Source organism: Propithecus coquereli, unplaced genomic scaffold, assembly GCF_000956105.1.
Source record: "Propithecus coquereli isolate 6110/MARCELLA unplaced genomic scaffold, Pcoq_1.0 Scaffold164, whole genome shotgun sequence".
Classification (NCBI taxonomy): Eukaryota; Metazoa; Chordata; class Mammalia; order Primates; family Indriidae; genus Propithecus; species Propithecus coquereli.
The window spans coordinates 4,226,422-4,247,715 of NW_012140969.1; the positions used below are offsets into that span (position 1 = coordinate 4,226,422).

Genomic DNA, 21,294 nt, shown 5'->3' on the forward strand with positions numbered 1-21,294 from the left:
CAGTTGTGGGGTTCCAAGAGGCCACCCAGCGCGGCCCCTCTGAACACACCACTTGGGGCCAGGTCAGCATCGTGATGCCCTTTCTGCAGACATCACAGCCACCCCCTGCGTGTTGACACACAAGACTGGCAAACTCCCTCCACCCACCCCCCAGCCCTGCACTGGGGGTGGGGGCTTGATTTAGGGGGGAAATTGAGGATCGATTAGACCGAGCCTTCCCCCAGCTTCCTCACTGAGGAGCCCCCGGTGAGTGTTTATGTCACTGGATGCCCCAGTGCCTAGGAGCCAAGTGCCAAGCAGTCCAGGACAAGGAGGGGACACATGGGGGCAGGGGGGGACCATGTCCTGAGGGATTGGATTGGGCAGGGGCAGCAGTAGTCTAGATGAGCTTGGGCAGGAGCTCGAGAGCGATGGGACCCTGTTCTGGGGGTGCGGGGGGCTGCCCTCGGGGGAATCCCCCCTCCCCCGCCTGCTTCCTCCACCTCCAGACCTTGTCCCACTGGGACAGTGGGTGGTGATGCCCTAAACTGGCCCCAGGGGCTGGGCTCCAGCCCACTCGGCCTCCCAGGGCTGGGTAGGGGAACAGGAATTGGACTTCATGGGTCCCCTCTGCCTGGGGATGGGAGCTGCTAACAGTCCTTGAGGAGGGCCTGCCACCTAGACCTGGAGGGGAGAGGGGAGGAAGGAAACACAGAAAGACCCCAGCGGCCCCAAGGGTCTGTGACTCAAGTTGGGTGGGACACACCCTGCCACCTGTCTGCAAACGGCTAACTGCATAGGTCAGAGCAGCTGGGGCGTGGCCTTGCAGGTGGGGGGCCCTGGCCTGCCTGGCTGTCCTATACTGTGTCCCCTGGGTATGGGGGGGTACTATGCCTTGGCCGTGGGAGGCCAGGTGCAGGAGCCACAGGCAGAGCCACTAATGACATCTCGGGTCTGGTCAGCCTTGCAGTGAGCGATTTCACAGAGACAGCGGTTTCTGAAAGCTGGGGAAGACGGCACCTGGCGCCGTGTGCGCCCAGAGCTGTGTCATCTCCCAGAATCGCTGCCTTCCTGGCAGGGCGCCTGGAAGCAGCTTGTCCCGTGGAGGTCGGGCCGGGCCATCTGAGTGCTGGACTCAGACTCTCCAGCTGGGTGGTCACCCACGGTGTCTCAGTGGGCTTGCTGCTCCACAGACACCCGGTGTGTGCTCGAGTGTGTGCGCGGACACAGCTGCCTGCTCCTGGACGGACACTCGCCCGACTGGCCTTCCCAGGGAGGCCGAGGAGTGAAACTCCAGCAGAAAGAAGTGGTCAGAGAGGCTGGGCGGGACATCGAATGTCCCAACCCCAAACAACAGGTCAGGGGGCCTCATGACAGATCATTTATTACTGGTCTTCCCAGGAGCACTAAAATGAAAATGGAGAGAAAGACAACAAAGGAACCCTTTTCTACTTAGGAAAGACACAAATTCTGAACGTTCCATAACCTCAGCTCAGGGGCTGCCTGGAGCGGCTGCAGCTGTGGGGGACACAGGCTCCCTCCCCCTGTGCCAGGCTGGCGGGGGCAGGACCCCAGGGCCTCCTGTGTGTGTAGCTCGTGCAAGGCTGACTGCCACGTTGGCTGAGGGGAGCTTACCGGGCCACTAGGACCCCCTGGAGCATCTTGGAGGGGAAACAAAACACCAGGTGGCCTGCACAGGCACGGGCATGGGCATGGGCATGGGCATGGGCTGGGGTGCAGAGGAAACATTCGCGTGCGTACACACACACACACACACACACACACACACACACACACACACAGACGCCTCGCTGTCCAGTCCCCTGGGAAGCAGCCTACAAGTCCCTCCAGGGTTGCTCCCCCCGGGGCACATTCCCAGCCCCCTTGGAGGAGTAGGGCAGGGGGGCTTTCCCTGCCAGCTTTGCCTTGCGGTAGCCCAGGCGCTTGAAGACTTCTAGGTCGCGGTGGGCACTCATGATCAGCCGGCTGCAGCAGAAACGGGCAGGGCTGTGAGGGGCTCGTCCGCAGGCAACAGAGGAGACCGCGCCTCACAGCGAGCAGGTCCGGGCTGCTCGCGCGCGTGCACACGGCCAGAATTGGCCCCTTGCAGACCAGGCTGGGACGGCCCCTCTGCCCACCCTAACAGCTCTGCGCTGAAGGTCTACGCACAAGGGCGCAGCTGCAGTGGAGGCCCAGCCCTCACCGCCCACCTTGGGGTTTGCACCTCAGTCTCTCCCTGCCCCACCGGGCCCTCCTGCGGCCCTGTCCCCTCCGCCCATCCCCTGTGGGTCCAGCCCAGCTCTTACTTCAGGTTGGACAGCTCAACAACGAGGCCACGCACGACGTCTGTGGCATCCTCCATCCCGGAGGCCTCAAGGGCCTGGATCCCCACACTCGTCCTGGCGGGAAGAGAAGGAAGTCGAGGGGCAGGGCCTTCCCTGGGCCTCGGGCCATCTTCTGTTCCACATGTCCAGCCTGCCCTTCTCTGGTCACCGGCACAGCCCTGACAGCCCAGCCCCCGAGCTCTACTCACAATCCGACCACTTCTGACTGCTGCCACCACCTCCTCCGGCTCCCAGCTCCTCGCCCTACAGCCTGTCTGCCGCACAGCACCGGGGGCTGTGACAGTGGACACCTGGCCCAGCTGCAGTCCCTCCTGAGGCTCTGCACCCCCTCGGATGTGGGACGGACAGAAGAGTGGGGGCCTCCCTGGCTGGGCAGGGGTTGCCCTCCCTAAAGCCACCGCAGCCCAGACCTGGCGGCGCCCTCAGGGCTGTCAGGAGGGAAACCCGGGTCCTCCTGCACCTGCCTGTGGCGCCCTATGAGTCTCATTCACCCTCGGGATATGGAACTGGACCCTAGGACCCTCTCTGGGGGCTTCCAGACATCCCTGGGAAGGGGTCACATTGACCCAGTGAGGCCGCTGGAGATTCAGACATGAAATCTCCCTCCTGTTTGTTCAAACAATAGTGGGGCCACTTTGACCAACCTGCCTCTGGTCCAAGTGCAGACTGCGTATGGGGTGCAAGGAACACAGCAGGTACCGGTCCCAGCGGGTGTGCGAGGGCAGGAGGTGGGAACTCGGCCACCCTCTGCTGAGAGGAGCGGGAGGGGGGCCACACACAGCTAAGGGCTGTGTCCCAAGTCCTCCTCCACGCTTGCCAGACAGAAACAGAAACTTGGCCATAAATAATGGATAGGCTGCCGCCTGCGCAGAGAGGCAGGTTCAAGTACACGGTAATAGGAGAGGACACCTGCCCAGTGCTGGCCGCGGGCAGGGCTAGGGAAGGACGCGAGAGGAGGGCATGGTGCGGGGCGGAGCAGGAGATGCCCTCCTCTCTCTCTCTCTCTCTCACACACACACAGCAGCTGGAGGGACGGCGCACCTGGTGGCCCTCCTGGGGTGGACAGTCAACTGGGGAGGTGAGGAGACGAGGGCAGGTCAGAGTCCCTTGAGCCCCTGCCCAGTGCCAGCCCTGGGAATGGCACCAACATGCCATTGGCTCTGAGCCATGTCTCCTTTCCCTCCACCGAGACGCCAGGAAAGTTCTGGCCCCTCTTCCCAGAGACCTACGTGCATGCACTGAAACCACCCGCAGGGCTGGGGGCACCGTCCCAGAACTCCCAGAGGGAGATGTTGCTTTGGGTGCAGATCGCTGGTCTCCCACGTCTGGGAGCAGGGGGCACCCGCGGTTTGAAAGATGGGGCTCAGCTCCCTTATGGGATGGAGGAAAGGAAGGCCCAGTGAGGTCCATCACCCTCTTTGGGAAAACGGGTGAGGGTCCTGGAGCTGTGTCCCACCCACCCTGCACCTACCTTGGCTGGGCCTTGGCCATTTCGGTGGGGTCTCCATTGGTACATGGGCTGGGGCCAGGCCTGCCAGGGCCCAGCCTGCTCCTCGCAGGAAACAGCTGGAAAGAGAGAGCACAACGTGTGAGCACACCGACTGGGCAAGCCCTGCAGGGGGAAGCAAAAGTCACACCCCGACTTCTGCGGGAGAAACATGGAGGTGAGGGGGAACCGTGATGGCTGCACCTGGGCCGACCAGCTGGGGCCGCCCTCACCCTCCCCCCTCAAAAAGAAAGCGGACGTGGCAGTGGCAGTGCCGGGCCTGGCTGTGGTATCTCCTCCTGGGCCCGGACCCTTCTGCAGGCTGCTGTGTGGCGGGTGGCGCCACCAAGTTCTCTGGCTCTGACACTGCTGCAGTCTCCTGCAAGTTTGTGTTTTGTTTTGGACACCGGTTCTCTCTCTGTCACCCTGGCTGGGGTGCAGTGGCGTCATCACAACTCACCACAGCCTTGAACTCCTGGGCTCAGGTGATCCTTCCGCTTCAACCTCTTGAGTAGCTGGGACTATAGGCACGAGCCACAGCACCCAGCTTGGAAATATATATACATTTTTTTGAGATGAAGTCTTGCTCTGTCACCCAGGATGGAGTCTGGTGGCAAGATCACAGCTCACTGAAGCCTCGAATTCCTGGGCTCAAGCGATCCTCCTGCCTCAGCCTCCTGAGTAGCTGGGACTACAGGCAGGCACCACCACGCTTGGCTAATTTTTAAAAATATTTTGTAGAGGTGGGGTCTTGCAGTGCTGTCCAGGCTGATCTTAAACTCTTGACCTCAATCAATCCTCCCACCTCAGCCTCCCAAAGTGCCAGATTAGAGGCGTGAGCCACCACGCCTGGCCTCAGCTTCTTAAATGAGTCCGTGTGCTGCCTGCGCAGGTTCCACTGGCCAGAGGGTGGGTGCAGAGATGCTATGAGAAGGTGACACCAAACTCTCCTGTGAGGAGATGCTGGTTTGAGGATTGAAACCTGTGTCACTGCTGTATAACTTTCGAGTCCCCTCCTCTAACACAGCGTGTGACCCTGGTGAGGTCTGCAGGAGGCCGCTGTGACCATCCTCTCAATCTTTGCTCTGTTCCCAGGTGCCTCTGCCTTCCCGCCAGGGGCCATCCGGAACCTTCCCACGGGAACGTGCTCCTTGCCTGGGTCGCCCTGACTTGCTCGGGAACGCCCAGTGTCAAAACCAAACACGCCCGGACATCGGTGGTGTGTCAGGGCGGCGCCTCCTCCCCCAGCTGGGGAAAGGCGGTGACGCTGGTTGTTTGCCCCCGGTTCCCCAAAGTCCGGACTTCTTTGACCTTTTCGAAGCTTTGGCGGCCTGTTCTGCAGGGGCTGCCTTCTTCGCCTGCTGGATGCCACCTGGGCACGCCCAACCCCACACGTCCCAAGCATGTCCCAGCCTTCTCTCCTAGCCGCTTTCCTGTGAGGCCAGAGACTGGAGGCAACTCTTCTCCCCGAGTGCGGGATTTGCATTTTTCAAGGGATGAAAATAAAATCTGACCTGTTTCCAGCACCTGACCTGAACTCCTACCTTTCCCAAGCGCTGGTGTTTAGACCGTGGCCGAACCACACTGCTTGCTTTCAGTGATCTTATTCATCTGGTGATGATGACAACCTGAAATGGGCGGGCCTAAGGAGCCCAGGATGGCAAAGAGGGGACACTGTGCCCTCTGTGTGGCAGGAAGGGCTGAAAAATCACAGCACAGGCTGGCACCGCAGAGGGTCACAAAGGACCCCTGGAAATCCCTTAGGAAAGCAGTGCCTTGGAGACCCACAGCCACCTCTTGACAAGCCAGACCCAGCCACATTCCCCTCCAAAGTGGGAACAGCTGCTGCCTCTTCAGCTGAGCACCAGATGAAATCCTTCACTTGCATGTGGGAATGTGTCCTGTGACAACACTCTTTAGCTGCCGGAATGAGATGGTACAAAATGCTTGTTCTGGGGGATGTAGGCAGGAACGGGGTTACCACAGACCCCACAGGGCAGGGGGACACGTATGATCTGTTCACTACTGTCACCTGGCACAGAGCAGGCTCTCAAGAAATATACTGAATGAATTATTTTTTTGAGACCGTCTTGCTCTGTCGCCCCAGCTGGAGTGCAGTGGCATCATCATAGCTCACTACAACCTCAAACTCCTGGGCTCAAGTGACCCTCCTGCCTCAGCCTTCCAAGTAGCTGGAACTACAGGCATGCACCACAACACCTGGCTGATTTTTCTATTTTTTGTAGAGACAGGGGTCTCACTCTTGCTCAGGCTGGTCTCGAACTCCTGGCCTTAAGCGATCCTCCTAATTCAGCCTCCCAAAGTGCTGGGAGCCACAGCGCATAGCCTGAATGAATTTTGTTTAATATCTCAACAGAGATAACCAAACAAACAGAGGCTGGCATTGGAAAAGCTGATCGGTCGCCGTGTTCCAGAACAGGGCAGCTGGGGTGTGGCTTCAGACTTGGGCGGACCTGGGCGCAAACCCAGCCTCCCGCTCTCCCACCTGCCTCACCTCCGCCAGGTGCATGGCCTCTTTTCAGCCTCTTCGCTGCCGCACCCCGTGTGTGGGAAGAGAACCTCCTACCTCCCAGGGCCCAATGGTAAAGCCCTCAGCCCAGGCTCAGGTGTGGCAATGGTGGCACGGTCACGTTGCCACCTGCCTCGACAGGTGAACGCCAGTAGCTGCCACAGGTTCTGCAGTCAGGGAAGGCAACACCCGGGCAGCCTGCCAGTGGGCAGAGGCAAGGCTCTTAGAAATTCCAGCAGAAAAACAGAATTCTTTATCTATGTCTGAAAAAGAATCATACTGGGACTCCCCAGTGACCCTAAGTAGACAGGCAAAGGTTCATTTCCAGCTTGGGAGTGAAGTCCCCTCCACAGGCCCAGCTGTGAAGTCGCTGGCTGATTTGGAAAAAGGCGAAAGATTTATACAATCTGAAGAGAAACCAGAGCATAACTGGCTTATTCGGGTCACCCCTTTGGGTCCATCGCCCTCAGTATACCCCTCAGGAGCCTCTGGCCAGCGTCAGGTGCTGAAGGGGGAGCTGCCAGGGGCTGGCACCCCTGGGGGCTCCAGTTCAAGTGTAGGAGGGCCCTGGCTGACAAAGTACCTGTGTGTCACCACCCCGGGACTCCTCAGCAACCTCACGGGCAGGCCGCTTGCAGAAAGGCAGGTCTGCCCTTTCTGGAAAACCTGCCCAGCAGAGCTTCGACCCCGACAACTCCGAGTTTGCTGTGTACATGGGACCCTACAAACCCCACCTTCCCTCCACCGCTGGGCGGTTTGGGGAGAGGGCTCTCAGCTATTCGGTGCCTGCCCTGGGCCAGTCTGTAACTCAGAGCAGCTCTTACCTGCTCAGGCGGGGATTCAAAGTCGGAGGCGTCTAGTGCCTCCTGTATCTGGCTGTCCGGCAAGAAGTCGAGCTCCACGGCTAAGGAGCCCCCCCAGGTGGCCTGGTCTGCAGGATGAGGAGGATGGTCGGGCTGCAGTGCCCCTGGGTCCACAGGGGTGTCTGGACTGTCCTGGCGGGCCCGGGTCTCCCGAGGGCCATCCGCCGCTTCTTTGTGCTCCAGCGGACCAGAGGCTTGGAGGGACACACTGGGCCCCTTGGGGTCTTGTTCGTGGCTCCAGCTACCTAACTCAGCTGCCTCTTGGTCAGGGCCTGGCACCTGTTTCTGACTGACACCTGGACCTGTATCTGGGGCTAGATGGCCAGAATCTCCAGCACCCATTGTGGGCTCTTGGTTCCCAGGAACCAGAGCCAGGGAGGTCGCAGGGCCCACCAGGATGTCGCCAGGGGGCTTGTCTTCCTGCCCCACCTCCCCTCTGCCTCTTGAGGTGTCCCCGGTGAGGGGTGTGCAGCCTGGCAGGACCATCCTGTGGCCTCCGTCAGGGACCTTCCCCCCGGGAGAGGCAGGAGACCTGGCGTCGGCCTGCTCATCCAGCCCGGCCACCTCTAGGACCCTCTGTTCCACCTCTGGGGGGTCCATGCTCAGGTCTGCACTGACAACCTCCCCCAGGGAGGAGCATCCCGGGCTGCTGCGGCTCTGCTCTGCAACCCTGCCAGTCCCATGGGGTGTCTGCCACGGGTCAGGGAGATCCTGGGCCGCAAACCTGGGCTCTGGGCACCAAGTGGCAGGGCCCAGTCCCCGAGCAGGGTCTGAGGGAGAAGCTGATGCTGGGGCGCTGAGGACACCATCTCCTTCCTCCTGGGACCCTCCAGGCAGGTCAGCCTCTGCCCCCCTTTGGGCACCTCCCCTCTGGGGGGCTCCTCCGTCTGGCTCCTTCCCTCCAGCATCGCTGCTCAGTAGGTGCCCTTTCTGGCCACCACTGCTTGGAACCCAGGCCTTCTCTGTCTCAGGGCCGCTGTTCCCCGAGTTTCCGCCAAGCAGCATGTTGGTCCCAGGTTCCAACAGGTGGTCCTGGCTGGCCATCTGTGGGGCAGCAGGCCCTGCCCCACCTTCTGGAGAGGCCTTGGGTTGAGCATCCCCACGGCTGGGCAGGGGGTTCGCGGGGTCCTGGCTGCTCTGCTCAGGACAGGCGCCATCTGCCTGCATCGGGTCCCTGCCCTCCTGGACAGTGAGCCCCAGGGACTCCTCCCGCTGCCGGCTTCCTGCCTGCCAGGCACTAGGCTCTGGAGGCGTTTCCTGTGGAGACAAAAAGACTCAGCCCTGGGGACCTTCAATCATCAAGCACGCTGAAGAATTTTCTAGTCATTATTGCCCCTGTCTAAAGACTCAGATGCTGGCACCGACCGTTGAGCACCAAAATAGGCATCAGTACCAGTACGGAAACCTCTCCTTCCACCAGGTTCTTCTCCCTGCCAGCACTGGGCACTTGGGAGGGTCAGGGGTATAAAAACCAAGGTGGCATGCACATTGCACCAATGTCAACTGCCTGGGTTTGATGAGGGGCTGTAGTCACGGGAGGCGTTACCATTGCAGGAAGCTGGGAGAGGGAACATTGGAGCCTCTCTCTGTACTGGTTTTTCTTTTTTTTTTTTTTTTAACTATGGTAAAAAAACACATAAAATTTGCCATCTTAACTTTTTTTTTCTTTTGAAACAAGGTCTCACTCTGTTGCCTGGGCTAGAGTGCAGTGGTGTCATTGTAACTCATTGCGGCCTCAAAGTCTTGGGCTTAAGCAATCCTCTCGCCTCAGCTGCCCTGGCTTTTAATTTTTTTTGTGTGGAGATGGGGGTCTCGCTATGGTGCCCAGGCTAGTTTACCATAATTTTTCTTTTTAACTCACTTGGCCAGGCACAATGGCTCACGCCTATAATCCCAGCACTTTGGGAACTTGAGGTAGGCAGATTGCTTAGGGCCAGGAGTTTGAGACCAGCCTGGGCAACATAGCGAGACCCATCTCTATTTAAAAAAAAGAAAAGAAAAACTAGCTAAGCGTGGTGGTGCATGGCTATAGTCCCAGCTATTCAGGAAGCTGAGGCAGGAGGATCACCTGAGTCCAGGAATTCGAGGCTGCAGTGAGCTATGATCTTGCCACCGCGCTCCAGCCTGGGCAACACAGTGAGACTCTGTCTTTGGAAAATAATAATAATAATAAAAACATTGTGGTAAAATACACCTAACATGAAATGTACCTAATAGCCTGCTGAGTTACAAACAGCCCTTATCATACATCTTCAATCCACAGTGACGTTAATGCCCCTCCTTGTTTTCAATAAAACTGTTAAATTTATGAGATCATTGTAAATTCACATGCAGCTGTAAGAAGTAATACACAAAGATCCTTCGTGTCTTTTACCCAGTTTCCCCAGTGGTAACCTCTTGTGTAATTCAAACACGGTATCATGAGCGGGATATTGACGGTGGTAAGATGCACTGGCCTTATTCAGATCTTCCCATTCGGACGTGTACTCGTTTGAGGATGTGTATTAAGTTCCTCGCAGTTCTGTTACCTGTGCAGGTTGGCGTATTTGCGTAGCCACCGCCCCAGTCAAGAACTGCACGGTTCTAACACTACAAGGATCCTTTTATACCGGCTGCTCTTTCCAGCTGCATCCAACTCCCACGCCCCACCCACCCTGTCCCCAACCCCTGGCTACCACGAATCTGTCCTCCATCTCTTTAATTTTGTCACTTCAATAACGTTATGTAAATGGGATCCTATGGTAGGTAGCCTTTTGGGACTGGCTTTTCCCACTATGCATGATGCCCGGGAGATCCACCCGCATTGTCACGTGCATCACTAACTAGAGTTTATTCCTTTTGATTGCTCAGTCTTGTTTCCCAGTGGTTGGATCATGGTTTCTTGAACCCGTCAAAGGGTATCTGGGGTGTTCCCAGTTCGGGGTGATGGCAACAACAGCTGCTGTCAATGTTCACCACCTTTTTTTAGGGGCGTATGTTGCCAGAGGCTCATCATGAGTTCCCCCAGAACTCATGATGGGAAGGAAAAGAGAGCTGTAAGGGCGCTCCGACTTGCATAAAAGCCCCTGAGAAACAGAGGGGATCAGGGATAGAATGTGGGCTGCCTTTTCCAAAAAAATTATTATCTTTAATTGGCACACAATGCCTCTCTGAGATCTACTATTTCCATGCAACCTGGGGAAGAGGGCTCTGGCCTCGACCCGGCAGCGCAGGTGCAGCTGTCCTGAATGCTTCCAGCAGGCCCGTGAGCTCCCACCACCAAGGCAGGTGCGCACCCAACGAGCCAACTGTAGCTGCCATGTTCTGAAAATTACAGGTGGGGAGGGGCAGGCCTAGCCATGGCCAAAGAAAACCAAGGTTCAACGAGGCTGCATGTGTGCAGGGCTCTCCGGCGGTCAGGTTTCAGGGCCTTACCAGGCTGAAGGCCCCACTCCCGAGGTCCTCTTCCCTGGTCTCTGCTTTTCTTGCCACTGTCTTCCTGGGGTTTGAAAACTGGGGAACAAACCTCCCAACTGAGTTCTGTTAAACCGGATACAACGAGAACAAAGCAGCAATAAAGATAAGAGAGGAATGACGTCTCAGGAAAAAAACAACCCCAAACCGGTTCCTTGCTCTTGGCCTTGAAAGAACTCGGTCCTTGCCCTCCGGCCCCCATGCACATTCCCTCCAGCCCCCGTAGGCCATGAGCAGCTCTAGAGGACGAACAGAGACACAGAACCTGAGCTTAAGGAAGGCAGCGTCTCTCACACATCCACGAGGCCACAGAATAGGCTCACCTGGGAAGGAGGGAGGGCAGGTGGCTCCTCTGGTGGCCTGAGGAGCCTGCACGGAGCTCCTGTTTCCTCATCAGGGGAGCTGTGTGTACAGAGACAAAACTGAGGGGCATCTGAAGTCCTCCTAGGCTGTCAACTCACATATTAATACAAACAGAAAATAAACTCCACGAGGAAGTGGGTGCTAAGAGGCTCCTAGATGGGAGGTCCTGGAAGACCTACTTCAAAAGGGTGGGATGGAGGAGGGGCAGTGGCCTGATCACATTCAACTGCCAAGGAGGGTGCAGAGTGTAACATCAAAGGACCTAATCTGGCAGCACTTTTAAAATCCCAGGAATTGGCTCCTTACATAAAAACAGAGATTCTTTTTTTTTTTTTTTAAAGAGACAGGGTCCCTCTCTCTGTCACCCAGGCTGGAGTGCAGTAGCATGATCATAGCTCACTGCAGCCTCGAACTCCTGGACCCAAGTGACCCTCCTCCCGCCTCCAAAGTGCTGGGATTACAGGAATGAGCTACTGCACCCTGCCAAGAATGGGGACTGTCATTTGGACAGCCACTCTAGCCCCCAACATTGCACACTGTAGAGAAAGGAAGTTGTGAATACAAGAAATACGATATTGGCCAGCACCTGTAGTCCCAGCTACTCAGAAGGCTAAGGCAGGAGAATCGCCAGAGCCCAGGAATTGGAGGCTGCAGTGAGCTATGATGATGCCAACTGCACTCCAGCCTGGGCAACAGAGCAAGACACCGTCTCAAAAAAAAGAAAAAAAAATACAACGTCTAAAAAAACTGGTCAGACAGGGTTATATCTAAATAAACATGTATATTTTGTTAAAAAAAAAGGATTAATATCTGGAACTAAAATTTCAGGTAAATTCGACTTTGGAAGTGGAGCTCAGAAGAGCATGAAGATACCCTAATGGGCCTGAATTGTTCCAGGGAGGTTACAAAGGTGGGCAAAGTCTAGACATCGATAGGAAGAGTCGGTTGGAAAATTTAAAATTGGGGTGGGTCATCAGGGCAGTTTCTGGGGCGCTGGCAAGATTTCATTTTCCAACATAAATATCTTAAGTTTAAATATCTCTTTAAATATTTAAATATCTTTAAATATCTCTGTTTGCTTTATGTTTTTTCCCCTTTTCTGTGTACATGGTATTTCTTAATGCAATGTTTAAAAAACAAACGAACAAAGAAAGGGTGGGAATCCACAGAATTCACCATTCTCGTGGACTTACAAGGCTGGGTGGGCAGCAGCCATGACCATGACAGCCCAATGGCCTATCCAAGAGAGAGGAGCACAGTGACACTGTCACGTTTGTTTCAGAGGATGGCTTAGGTGTGACACACAGCCTCTCTTCACACGGCTCACACAGCAGGGCTGCCAAAGGTCCTGAGTGTTTGTGGCCTTGTGATCCAGTCATTAGTCCTAACATTGTCATGACCTAAGATCAGACAGACATATGCACACACTCCCCCCAGAAAACAGTTCTGTTGGTCGAACCAGGTGTCTCAATTTTTTTCCTGAGGAAATTTGGTAGTCCAATCCACAATGCCTTCTCTGAAGACTTAAGCTAGCAGGAATCTTGCTTCTTCTAACTCCAGACAACTCTTCCTACTTTCCCATAGTTACACGTATATGATTTAACCACTGTGGACAGACTAATCATTCTCGAGGTCTTTCTTTCCTCCCCACCAGGCTTAATTACATATTTGACGAAAGAAATGAGGAACCCAAGAATCTGTAGCAGTTAAGAGCACCGGAAATGGACGCAGCCAGAATCCCAGCCTGCCCTCACCAGCCCAGAGGCCTTGGGCAAGTCATTCCATCTCTCTAAGCCCTCAGGGTCCTCACCTGTAAACTGGGGATTAAAAAAACATATTTCACAGCTGCTGCCTGTAAAGTGCTTAGGAGCACACTGCCTGTTACATACTCATCGTTTCTCTTTTTTATTGGTTATTATTTCACAGACCAGTGACTCCTTCCATCCCTTCTTGGTTAAGGAGGAGGAGGAAGGTAGAAGAAACACAGATTTGACCAGCAGACAGATTACAAGTTTCATTCTGTAACCTTGAACAATTCAGTGTTATCTTTGCCCATGGTTAAAATGACAACCTTTCTCCACCAGCGAGGAAAGCTAAGAGAGCAAGATCTGAGGGCCCTGAGCTCCGGGGAGGGGGGAGCTCACAGCACTGGATGGGTCATGTTGGTTCACTTCCCACTGCATCCCTGGTCACTGGGCGGCTGTGTGTATCAGTGAGGAGGCCTGCTGGAATGTTCTGAGCCACCTACCTGGGGACCGCCTGTCCCGGTTCCTCCCTGCTGTGCTGTATAGAGGAAGCAGGTCCCAGCTTGCCTTCTGGCTCTTCAAGGTGACGCAAATGGTCCGACTTGGAACTCTGGGGGCCCCCATCAGAGTCTCCTAGCCTTGGGTTCTTTGGAGGTTTTGCAGGACGGATTCCTTCTCCTGGTTTAGAGACAGGAGGGAGATGAAAGGGTGGCAGGCACTGGGAGCATGCACTGCCATGGCTGGCGACCAAACTTGGCAAGGCCATTGCTGCGCCATAAGTGGGCAAGCTTATTCCAAGGGCATAAACTCCTGCTCTGTTGCACCAGGTGAGCAAAAGATGGGATAGAACCGCATCCGAGAGGTGGGACCTACAACTTTACATGGCCATGGGACTTAAGGGCCTTTTTTTTTACAGACAGGGTCTCGCTCTGTCACCCAGGCTGGTGCAGTGGTGCAATCATAGCTCACTGCAGCCTCAGACTCCTGGGCTCAAGCGATCCTCCTGCCTCAGCCTCCCGAGTAGCTGGGGCTTTTTTATCTATGGACTGGCCTTGACCAAGCTGACTCCTGAGGTGGTGTGGCCTGGCTCCAAACTACATGGGACAACCCAGTTCAGCAGACTCTCTCTGGGGAAGTGGCAAGAGATGTGTGGTGGGTCTTGGCTCGAATGGCCCTGCACAGGTGCCTTCCCTGACTTCTCCACTGAGCACCTCTTTTCTGGCCCACGGGTCTCTCGTAGTCACTTCTCGGCTTTTATGCAAGTGTCCCTTGTACTGGGTCCTCTCCTTCCCCCGCCCCCTCCACTATAACCGGGCTGCACGTGAGGAGGGGCCTCAACTGTCTCACTCTCTGCTGGGTCCCAAGTACCTAGAGGAACATCTAGTACACTGTCGGTGCTCAATACGTACTTAGCAGATGACTGAATAAACGCATGTAGAAAATGCACATTACCAGGTGCAGGCAAGTCTAAATTACATGCCACTCTAGTTTTCCGCAACACCTGCAGAATAACCATCCTGGAAAAACTGGGACCTAGAGTCACCAGGCGCTAAAGAGGCGATGTCTTGGCTACTTCTTGGTCCCTTGCATCTCTGCCCTGCCTTCCCCCTCTGTCCTGCCTTCCCCATCACTGAAAGCAACTGGGGTATGTCTTTTTCTTGGACTTGAGAGGCTAAAGGTGCTTATTGTTATCTATTTGTGGAATGAAGGAAACTCCCTTACATAGAAACTGCCAATAGTGGCTGGCTTGTAAGATCTCTCCAAACCTGGCCCCAACTTAATCATGTATTCAATGAGCAAATGATAACGGTTGATCCTAATGAGTTCCATGCTAGACACCATCCTAAGAACTTGTGTGTATTACAATAAAGTTTTGAGGTGGGGTACTGCTGTTATGCCTGCCTTACAGATGGAAAAACTGAGGCATATGCAGGCCAAGGAACCAAGACTGGGCCCCAGGCCACCTCCAGAGGCGGCACACTTAAGAGTACTTGAGCATTTACCAAACACCTTCTATGTACTGGGCTTCTGACCAGGCAGTGAGAACAAACAAAAAAAAAAAGTCAAACCAATAGCCAGGCATGTTGTTGCACATCTGTAATCCCAGCTACTCAGGAGGTTGAGGAAGGAGGACGGTTTGAGGCCAGGAGTTCGAGATCAGCCTGGGTATCATAGCGAGATCCCATCTCTACAAAAATAACTAGGCTTGGTGGTGCACACCTGTACTCCTAGTTACTTGGGAGGCTGAGGCTAGGAGGATCACTTGAGCTTAGGAACTGGAGGCTGCAGTGAACTATGACTGCACCACTGCACTCCAGCCTCGGTGACAGAGTGAGATCTCATCTCTTAGAGAGAAAAAAAAAAAAAAAGGAAAAAAAACTAGGCAGACTTTGGACTCTTTCTAACCCCAGCTCTGTACATACCTACACACCTCGAAGTAAACCCCCTGAATGAGTCCCCCTGCCCCAACATCAATTGCTAGCAACATCAATTGCTGTCCTGCGTCCTCACTCAGCCATTTGTGCTCCACTAAACCACAGTGATTTTCCTGTAATTTCTTCTAACTCAGTTACAGGGTGTGTGTGCCCATTGAGAACCTTATCCCACTGCTGTGTATTTGATTAACTCTCTGTGAGAAGCATTTTCCTTTTCCCCCTGACTATATCTTGAGGGTCCCCAGGGCAGGAGCTGAGTCTGCTGTACCCCTTGAGCTCACCCTCACCCCTGCCCTGGCCCCCCTAAGTGCCTACGCCAGCGAGCCCTGCGCCCTGAGTAAGGCTCCGATGGATGTTGCTTGCACAAACACATTCCCACCCTCTGGTCTGCCAGAAAAGGCAAATTATAGTGGCTTTGTTTATTTGGTTTTTTAAGATTCCCAAACACTTGCTCACTTGGCTGATCCGATGGACATTTGTACCAAATAAAAGGCAAAAATATCAACAGAAGCAAAGAGCCTCCTATTTCCTTCCTGTGATCTGTCCCCATGGGACTAATTTAAGAAAAAATGAGGCAGAACCTTGTGTTCGACACCACAGGCTGAAGAGATTGGAGGGGGAAATGGACTCTTTCACCACCTGCCAGAACCTTCTTCCTCTCTCCCCACCCCACCCAGGACACACAGAAAGAGCTGTCCAGGGCCAGCCCAGAGGTCCACAGAGCTGGCGAGTCCACTGCCAAGAGAGGCCCCAAATGACCTGCCGTGGGTGGGCCTGGATCTCCCCAGTTTCCCTCTCCAAGGTCAGAGAAATTCCTGTGCCTCCAAGCAGCCTGTTGTTCATCTCTGCACAAAACATTTCCAATCTGTTGATAATTTTTCTGTCCCACATCTTGGGGGAGAAAATTCATCACTGACTAAGTTAAAAAATCGTTTTTAAATTTTTAAGAAGTTACCTTAAGACAATGACAGGGAAATGGAGCCATACTATGTATTGTTGGGTGTTTTTCTTTTCAGATGAGGAAATTCTATAGGCTTATTCACAAGATGGTTACACTCTACTTCAAAGTGAAAAATGGAGGTTGCTATGGGATGATTCTATTTTCCACTAAAACCATATTTGTGTATACACAGAAGAATTCTGGGAACAAGTACTGTATTGAGATTAGAGTCTTGTTTTTCATACTTTATTACAGTTAATCATCGTCCTATGGTTGTGCTAGATGTTAACATTAGCGGAAGGCTGGAGGAAAGGTAGCTAGAACTCTGAACTATTTTTGCAATTTTTCTGTAAGTCTCGAGTTATTCCAAAATGAAAAGTTTTTTTTAAATGTCTGGAAGGATGATCGTTAACTGCAGCATACATTTGGGCACTACCTCTGGTCTGTTCTTGGTGTTTTACATACACTAATCCACACGGGAGCTCTAGGACAGGGTTCGCAACCTTGGCACTGTAGACATTCGGGGCTGGATCATTCTCTGTGGTCAGGGCCATCCTGTGCATTGTAGGATTTTGAGCAGCACCCCCAGCCTCAACCCACTAGATGCCAGCGTCACCCCCCCACAACACACACACACACACCAGTTGTAAAAACCGAAAATGTCACTAAACATTGCCAACTGTTCCCTAGGGGGCAAACCACCCCTCCCACCCGATTGAGAACTACTGTTCTAAAGGAAAGGGTAGCTGCTTGTATTATCCCCAATATATAAAAGGGGGAAACTGAGGCACAGAGTAAGTCATCCACTATCACACAGTGAGCAGGAGAGCTGGGATGAACCCAGGGTTTGGACCCCAGAGTGAAACAATCACATCAAACTCTACTTGTAGCACATCGAACTCTATTCAGGGGTCATCTTGCACTGTGTCCCTGCTCTGAAGCCTAGGGGGCCTTCTCTAAGCTGGGGGACCCCACCAGGGACTGGTGGAAGCTCCAGAAAAATTTTTATTTTTTCCTGTATGCTCTTCTCTGTAATTTCTATTTTTCTTTCTAGCGTGTATTAAATCTTTGTTTTCTTTTAAGGAGCTTGGGGCATCATGTTAGCCATTTCTGCAATAAATAAACCCATATTCCTCCTATAAGCACAAGCACCCATCAATAAATGTCAACTTGAATGAACAAAATACCTGAGGTCCGAAGCTTCTTCCTCTTACTCATTTTATCTGTCCCTTGAGAAATCTGAAAACAAGCAGAATTTCCCATCATTATAAGCAGTCCCTGTCCCTATCCAGTGGCCTTAGCTGAGGGCAGAGGCTACCCCCCACCTCCACCTCAGCCCATCTGGCTGCCCCAGCCCCAACAGGACACAGGGTGGGACACAGGATCAGAGCCCCTTGGGCCACGGCCAGGTAGGAATTCACACCTCCTCCACGTTGCAAAGAGGGGTCCAGGGTCCAAGAGGTACATGGGCCCAGACGAGTCCTCCATGGGAAGCCCTGGGGACCCCGGCTCTGGTCCCTGGGTTGAAGCCTCTCTATTCCAGGCTGGGGTACCTGGGGCCCTTCCAGGGACACTTGAGGTCTTTCCAGGGGCCATCTGGGGCCCTTCAAGGTTATCTGGGGTCTTTAGAGGGGCCACTTGGGGCCCTTCCAGGGACAGCCAGGGCCTTGGAGGGGCAGGAGTCGCCACAAGCCGATTTCTTCCAGCCTTGGGGGCCAGGCAAGCCCAAACCGACCTGGGCCACAGAAGTCGTTGAAGTCTCCCTATCCTTATCAGGAACAAAGTCTGCCTGGGCCTGTTGGGGGATAAGTCGCTTGAATTATCTGCGTTACACTTTCTTGAAAAAATAAAAGGCCAAGTTGGTCCTCGCGGAAGCCCAGGCCAAGCGTCAGGAGGTGAAGGAGGCCCGAGGCCTGGGCGCTGTGGAGCCGGCTCCTGGAGACCAGCTGCCGACTAACACCACCCTGGCAACCGAAAAGTGAGGAGTTCTCACACCGGGAGCCCAGGTGAGCCCGGAGCCCTTAAGAGACCGCTGCGCGTAGCTAACCACACGGCGACCACCGCCCCTCACACCTGCGAGCGCTCCACCTCTTTCCCGCGCCTCGCGAGGCCACGCCCCGCGCATGCGCGATGCTAGTGCCGCCGCTCACACCCGCGCACGCCCCGCCCCTCTCCTCCGCGCATCCCGCGCCACCGCCCCGCCAGGCGCATGCGCGTCCGCGCACTGCCTGCCGGGATTTGTAGTTTCGATGCGGCGGCCTCGGCTAGTCCAGTGGCCGCGTTCAGGTGCTGAGGCGACCGAAGGCCGAGGCGGAAGTAGGGCGACCAACCCGGGAAGCTAGGACACGGGGTCGCCGGTCGCGAGGCGCCGAAGAGGGGCGCAGGGCTTAGGAAGGGCGTGTGCGTGACGGTAGGCCCCGAGGGAGGAGGCAGGGGAAGGCCGGGCGCCGGGGCCAGTGGTCCGGGCATCAAGCCTGGAAGATGCACAGGAGGAAGGGACCCCCGGGACCCCCGGGCCGAGGCGCCGCCGCCGCCCGCCAGGTGAGTCTGCGCTTCACGGTCCCAACGAGGGGGATCCCTCCCTACCCTCGTCACACGCTGGGGGCAGGGCCCCCCCAAAGGGAAGTCCGATCTCCGCCCCGCCAAGCGACTCCCGGTCCCCGCCCCCCAGATGAGGCACCGCCCCCAGTGTGCGGCCTGCTGGCCTCGGCCCCCCCAGCACCTGGCGTCCTGCCCCGGGCTCGAGGCCACCTGTTGCCACAGCAGCTCCAGTCGGGGAGGGGAGGATCAGTGCTCGGACCTGGCTTGCCAAACCCTTGCACCAGTCCGGCCATGTCAGACTCCTTTTCTTCCCATTGTACATACGGGGACACTGAGGCTCAGAGAGGTGACGACATCTGCCCAAGGTCATAGGGATTAACAGCTTGCCCAGATCTAAATGCAAATCCTGAGCTACAGCCATAAGCCCACAGGACCGTGGCTGGGCCCCTTCTTACTCTCCCAACTCCTCTGCCCCAGGCATGCGGGGAGTTTGATTTTTCTCAGCTTTGATGGAAGGAGCCCAGGGCATAGCTTAGTGTTCAGATGTTCAAGTCTGGCTGACTTGAAATTCCCTCCTGGCCTCTGCACTTGGACACTTGACTTCACAGCTCTGAGCCTCAGTTTTCTCATCTGTAAAGTGGATACCTCTTAGAGACCCCCACATGCCAGGACAGTTGTGAAGATGCATTGAGATAGTATATAGAAAGTGCTAGAACATATAGCACTCCATAAATGTCATCATTATTACTGTTAGGTGGAATCATACATAATTGCCAATATTTGGCCATTTTTGACCAAAGGAAGGACAACTTCATACAGTTCAACGTAATAGTACCGCATCATGATTGGTCACTAACCAAAACAGAAAGACAGGTCTGCAGGGCAGAGACCCCACATTTGGCTTCTTCGTTGTTGTCAGGGCCTCTAATTGTTCTTAATGTTCCAGCCTTCCTGCACGAGGAGGCTGGAAGGAAGAGCCCAGGTGTGCAGAGCAGCTTTGCTTTGGCAGGGTGTGGGGCCTGCTTCTCCCGGTGAACTTGGCTAGCAGCACATCACAGGTGTGGACTCAGAGCAGGGAGCTGGGTCTCTCTGTCTGCCCTTTGCCCCATGTTGATCTGTGCCAGAAGGCCTGGCCCATCTTGGGACACCTGTTCTGGGCTTGTTCCAGCTTCCTGGCGCTCCCCCAGGAAACGGCTTTCCCCAGGAGACCTTGGTTCCTTCCTCCCAAGGAGGCTCTGGGTCCATCTCATGGCTGCCTCCGGCCTAGCGGTGCATCCCCAGGTCTGACTGGACCCTCGCTGTTCCCCCAGCTGGGCCTGCTGGTTGACCTCTCCCCAGATGGCCTGATGATCCCTGAGGATGGCGTTAACGATGAGGAACTGGAGGCTGAGTTCTTGGCCTTGGTGGGGGGCCAGCCCCCAGCCCTGGAGAAGCTTAAAGGCAAAGGTAAGATGGTTAATATACCTCTGAACGCTTTATCTCCTGCTGCGGGCTGAACTCAGAGCTGGGCGCTGGGCAGATGGGGAAAATAAGACAGATAAGACCCCTGCCCTCTGGGACCCCACGGACTAGGTAAGAAAGAGGGTAAGTGATCAACTCTGGACCCAGATGGGGGTTTGAACCCCAGCTGTGCCACTTATTGGCTGTGTTGGCCTCAGTTTCCCCATCTATAAAGTGGGAACAATAACTGTGGTTACATGACAGGAGTTAATCTTCTAGGGTCCATAAGTAGTTCACACAGGGCCACCTGACACATAAGACCACATCCTTATCAGTCCAACCCGCTGTCCCATGATCAGGTCTGGGATGTAGGGAGAGACCTGTTAGTGGCTGTGGGATTGCTAAAGGAACTACCCACCATGGAGAGAGCCAGGTGAAGAGGTAGGGAGCACTTCCGGGAGGGGTCACAGCAGGTACAAAGGCCCTGGGGCAGATGGCAGGGGATACAGGACCCTGAAGGGATCAAATAGAACTGGAGCCCAGAGGGCAAATGGAAACTTTAAACATTTTAGCGAATACAGCCAATCCTGATTGTTGGTGGATTTCATCTTTGTGAATTCACGACTCCCTCAAATTTGTTTGTAAGCCCAAAATCAATAATCACACACCCCTTTCATGGTCATTCATGGATGCACGAAGAACAGTGAAAAGTTCGAGTTGCCTGACACATGAAGTGGAACAACGCTCGCCATGCTCCGCCTTGTCCTTTCAGCTTTCATACTGTAAACAAGGGTCCCTTTGGGAGTCTGTTCAGTGCCATATTTTTCTCATTTGGGGGCTTTTCGTTGTTAATTTTGCTGTTCGCGGCTCTAGGCATAACACAGAAGGGCTGTCTAGTGTGCCTAAGCGCCAGAGGCTGCAATGTGCCTTACACAGAAAATGTGAGTGTTAGAGAAGCTTCGTTCAGGCGTGAGTTATTGAACTGTTGGCTGAGCGTTCAAAGTTAATGAGTTAACAGGCCGGGTGCAGTGGCTCACGCCTGTAATCCTAGCTCTCTGGGAGGCCGAGGCGGGCGGATCGTTTGAGCTCAGGAGTTCGAAACCAGCCTGAGCAAGAGCGAGACCCCCGTCTCTACTAAAAATAGAAAGAAATTAATTGGACAACTAAAAATATA

The 21,294-nt window shown here is 54.7% G+C and overlaps 2 protein-coding genes across 5 annotated transcripts in view; one reads left to right on the top strand and one right to left on the bottom strand.

Moving 5' to 3' along the window:
• Window positions 1–1,814: 1,814 nt before the first annotated feature.
• LOC105807800 (chromosome unknown open reading frame, human C19orf57) lies at window positions 1,815–17,357 on the bottom strand. The gene is made up of 7 exons (XM_012641259.1): window positions 17,327–17,357; window positions 13,268–13,442; window positions 10,980–11,058; window positions 10,618–10,722; window positions 7,165–8,460; window positions 3,796–3,890; window positions 1,815–1,965 (listed from the first exon to the last, which is right to left on the bottom strand). The coding sequence occupies exons 1-7, from the start codon at window positions 17,355–17,357 to the stop codon at window positions 1,815–1,817; spliced, it is 1,932 nt and encodes a 643-aa protein (XP_012496713.1).
• A 973-nt stretch (window positions 17,358–18,330) lies between these two features.
• The window catches only part of CC2D1A (coiled-coil and C2 domain containing 1A), a 17,308-nt gene continuing 14,344 nt past the window's right edge, over window positions 18,331–21,294 (top strand). For all 4 annotated transcript variants that reach the window (XM_012641476.1, XM_012641477.1, XM_012641478.1 and 1 more), the window contains exons 1-2: window positions 18,331–18,680; window positions 19,991–20,126. In XM_012641476.1, the coding sequence (XP_012496930.1) occupies window positions 18,621–18,680; window positions 19,991–20,126 (196 nt within the window). In that variant the 5' untranslated portion in view covers window positions 18,331–18,620. The remainder of the gene's footprint in view (window positions 18,681–19,990; window positions 20,127–21,294) is intronic.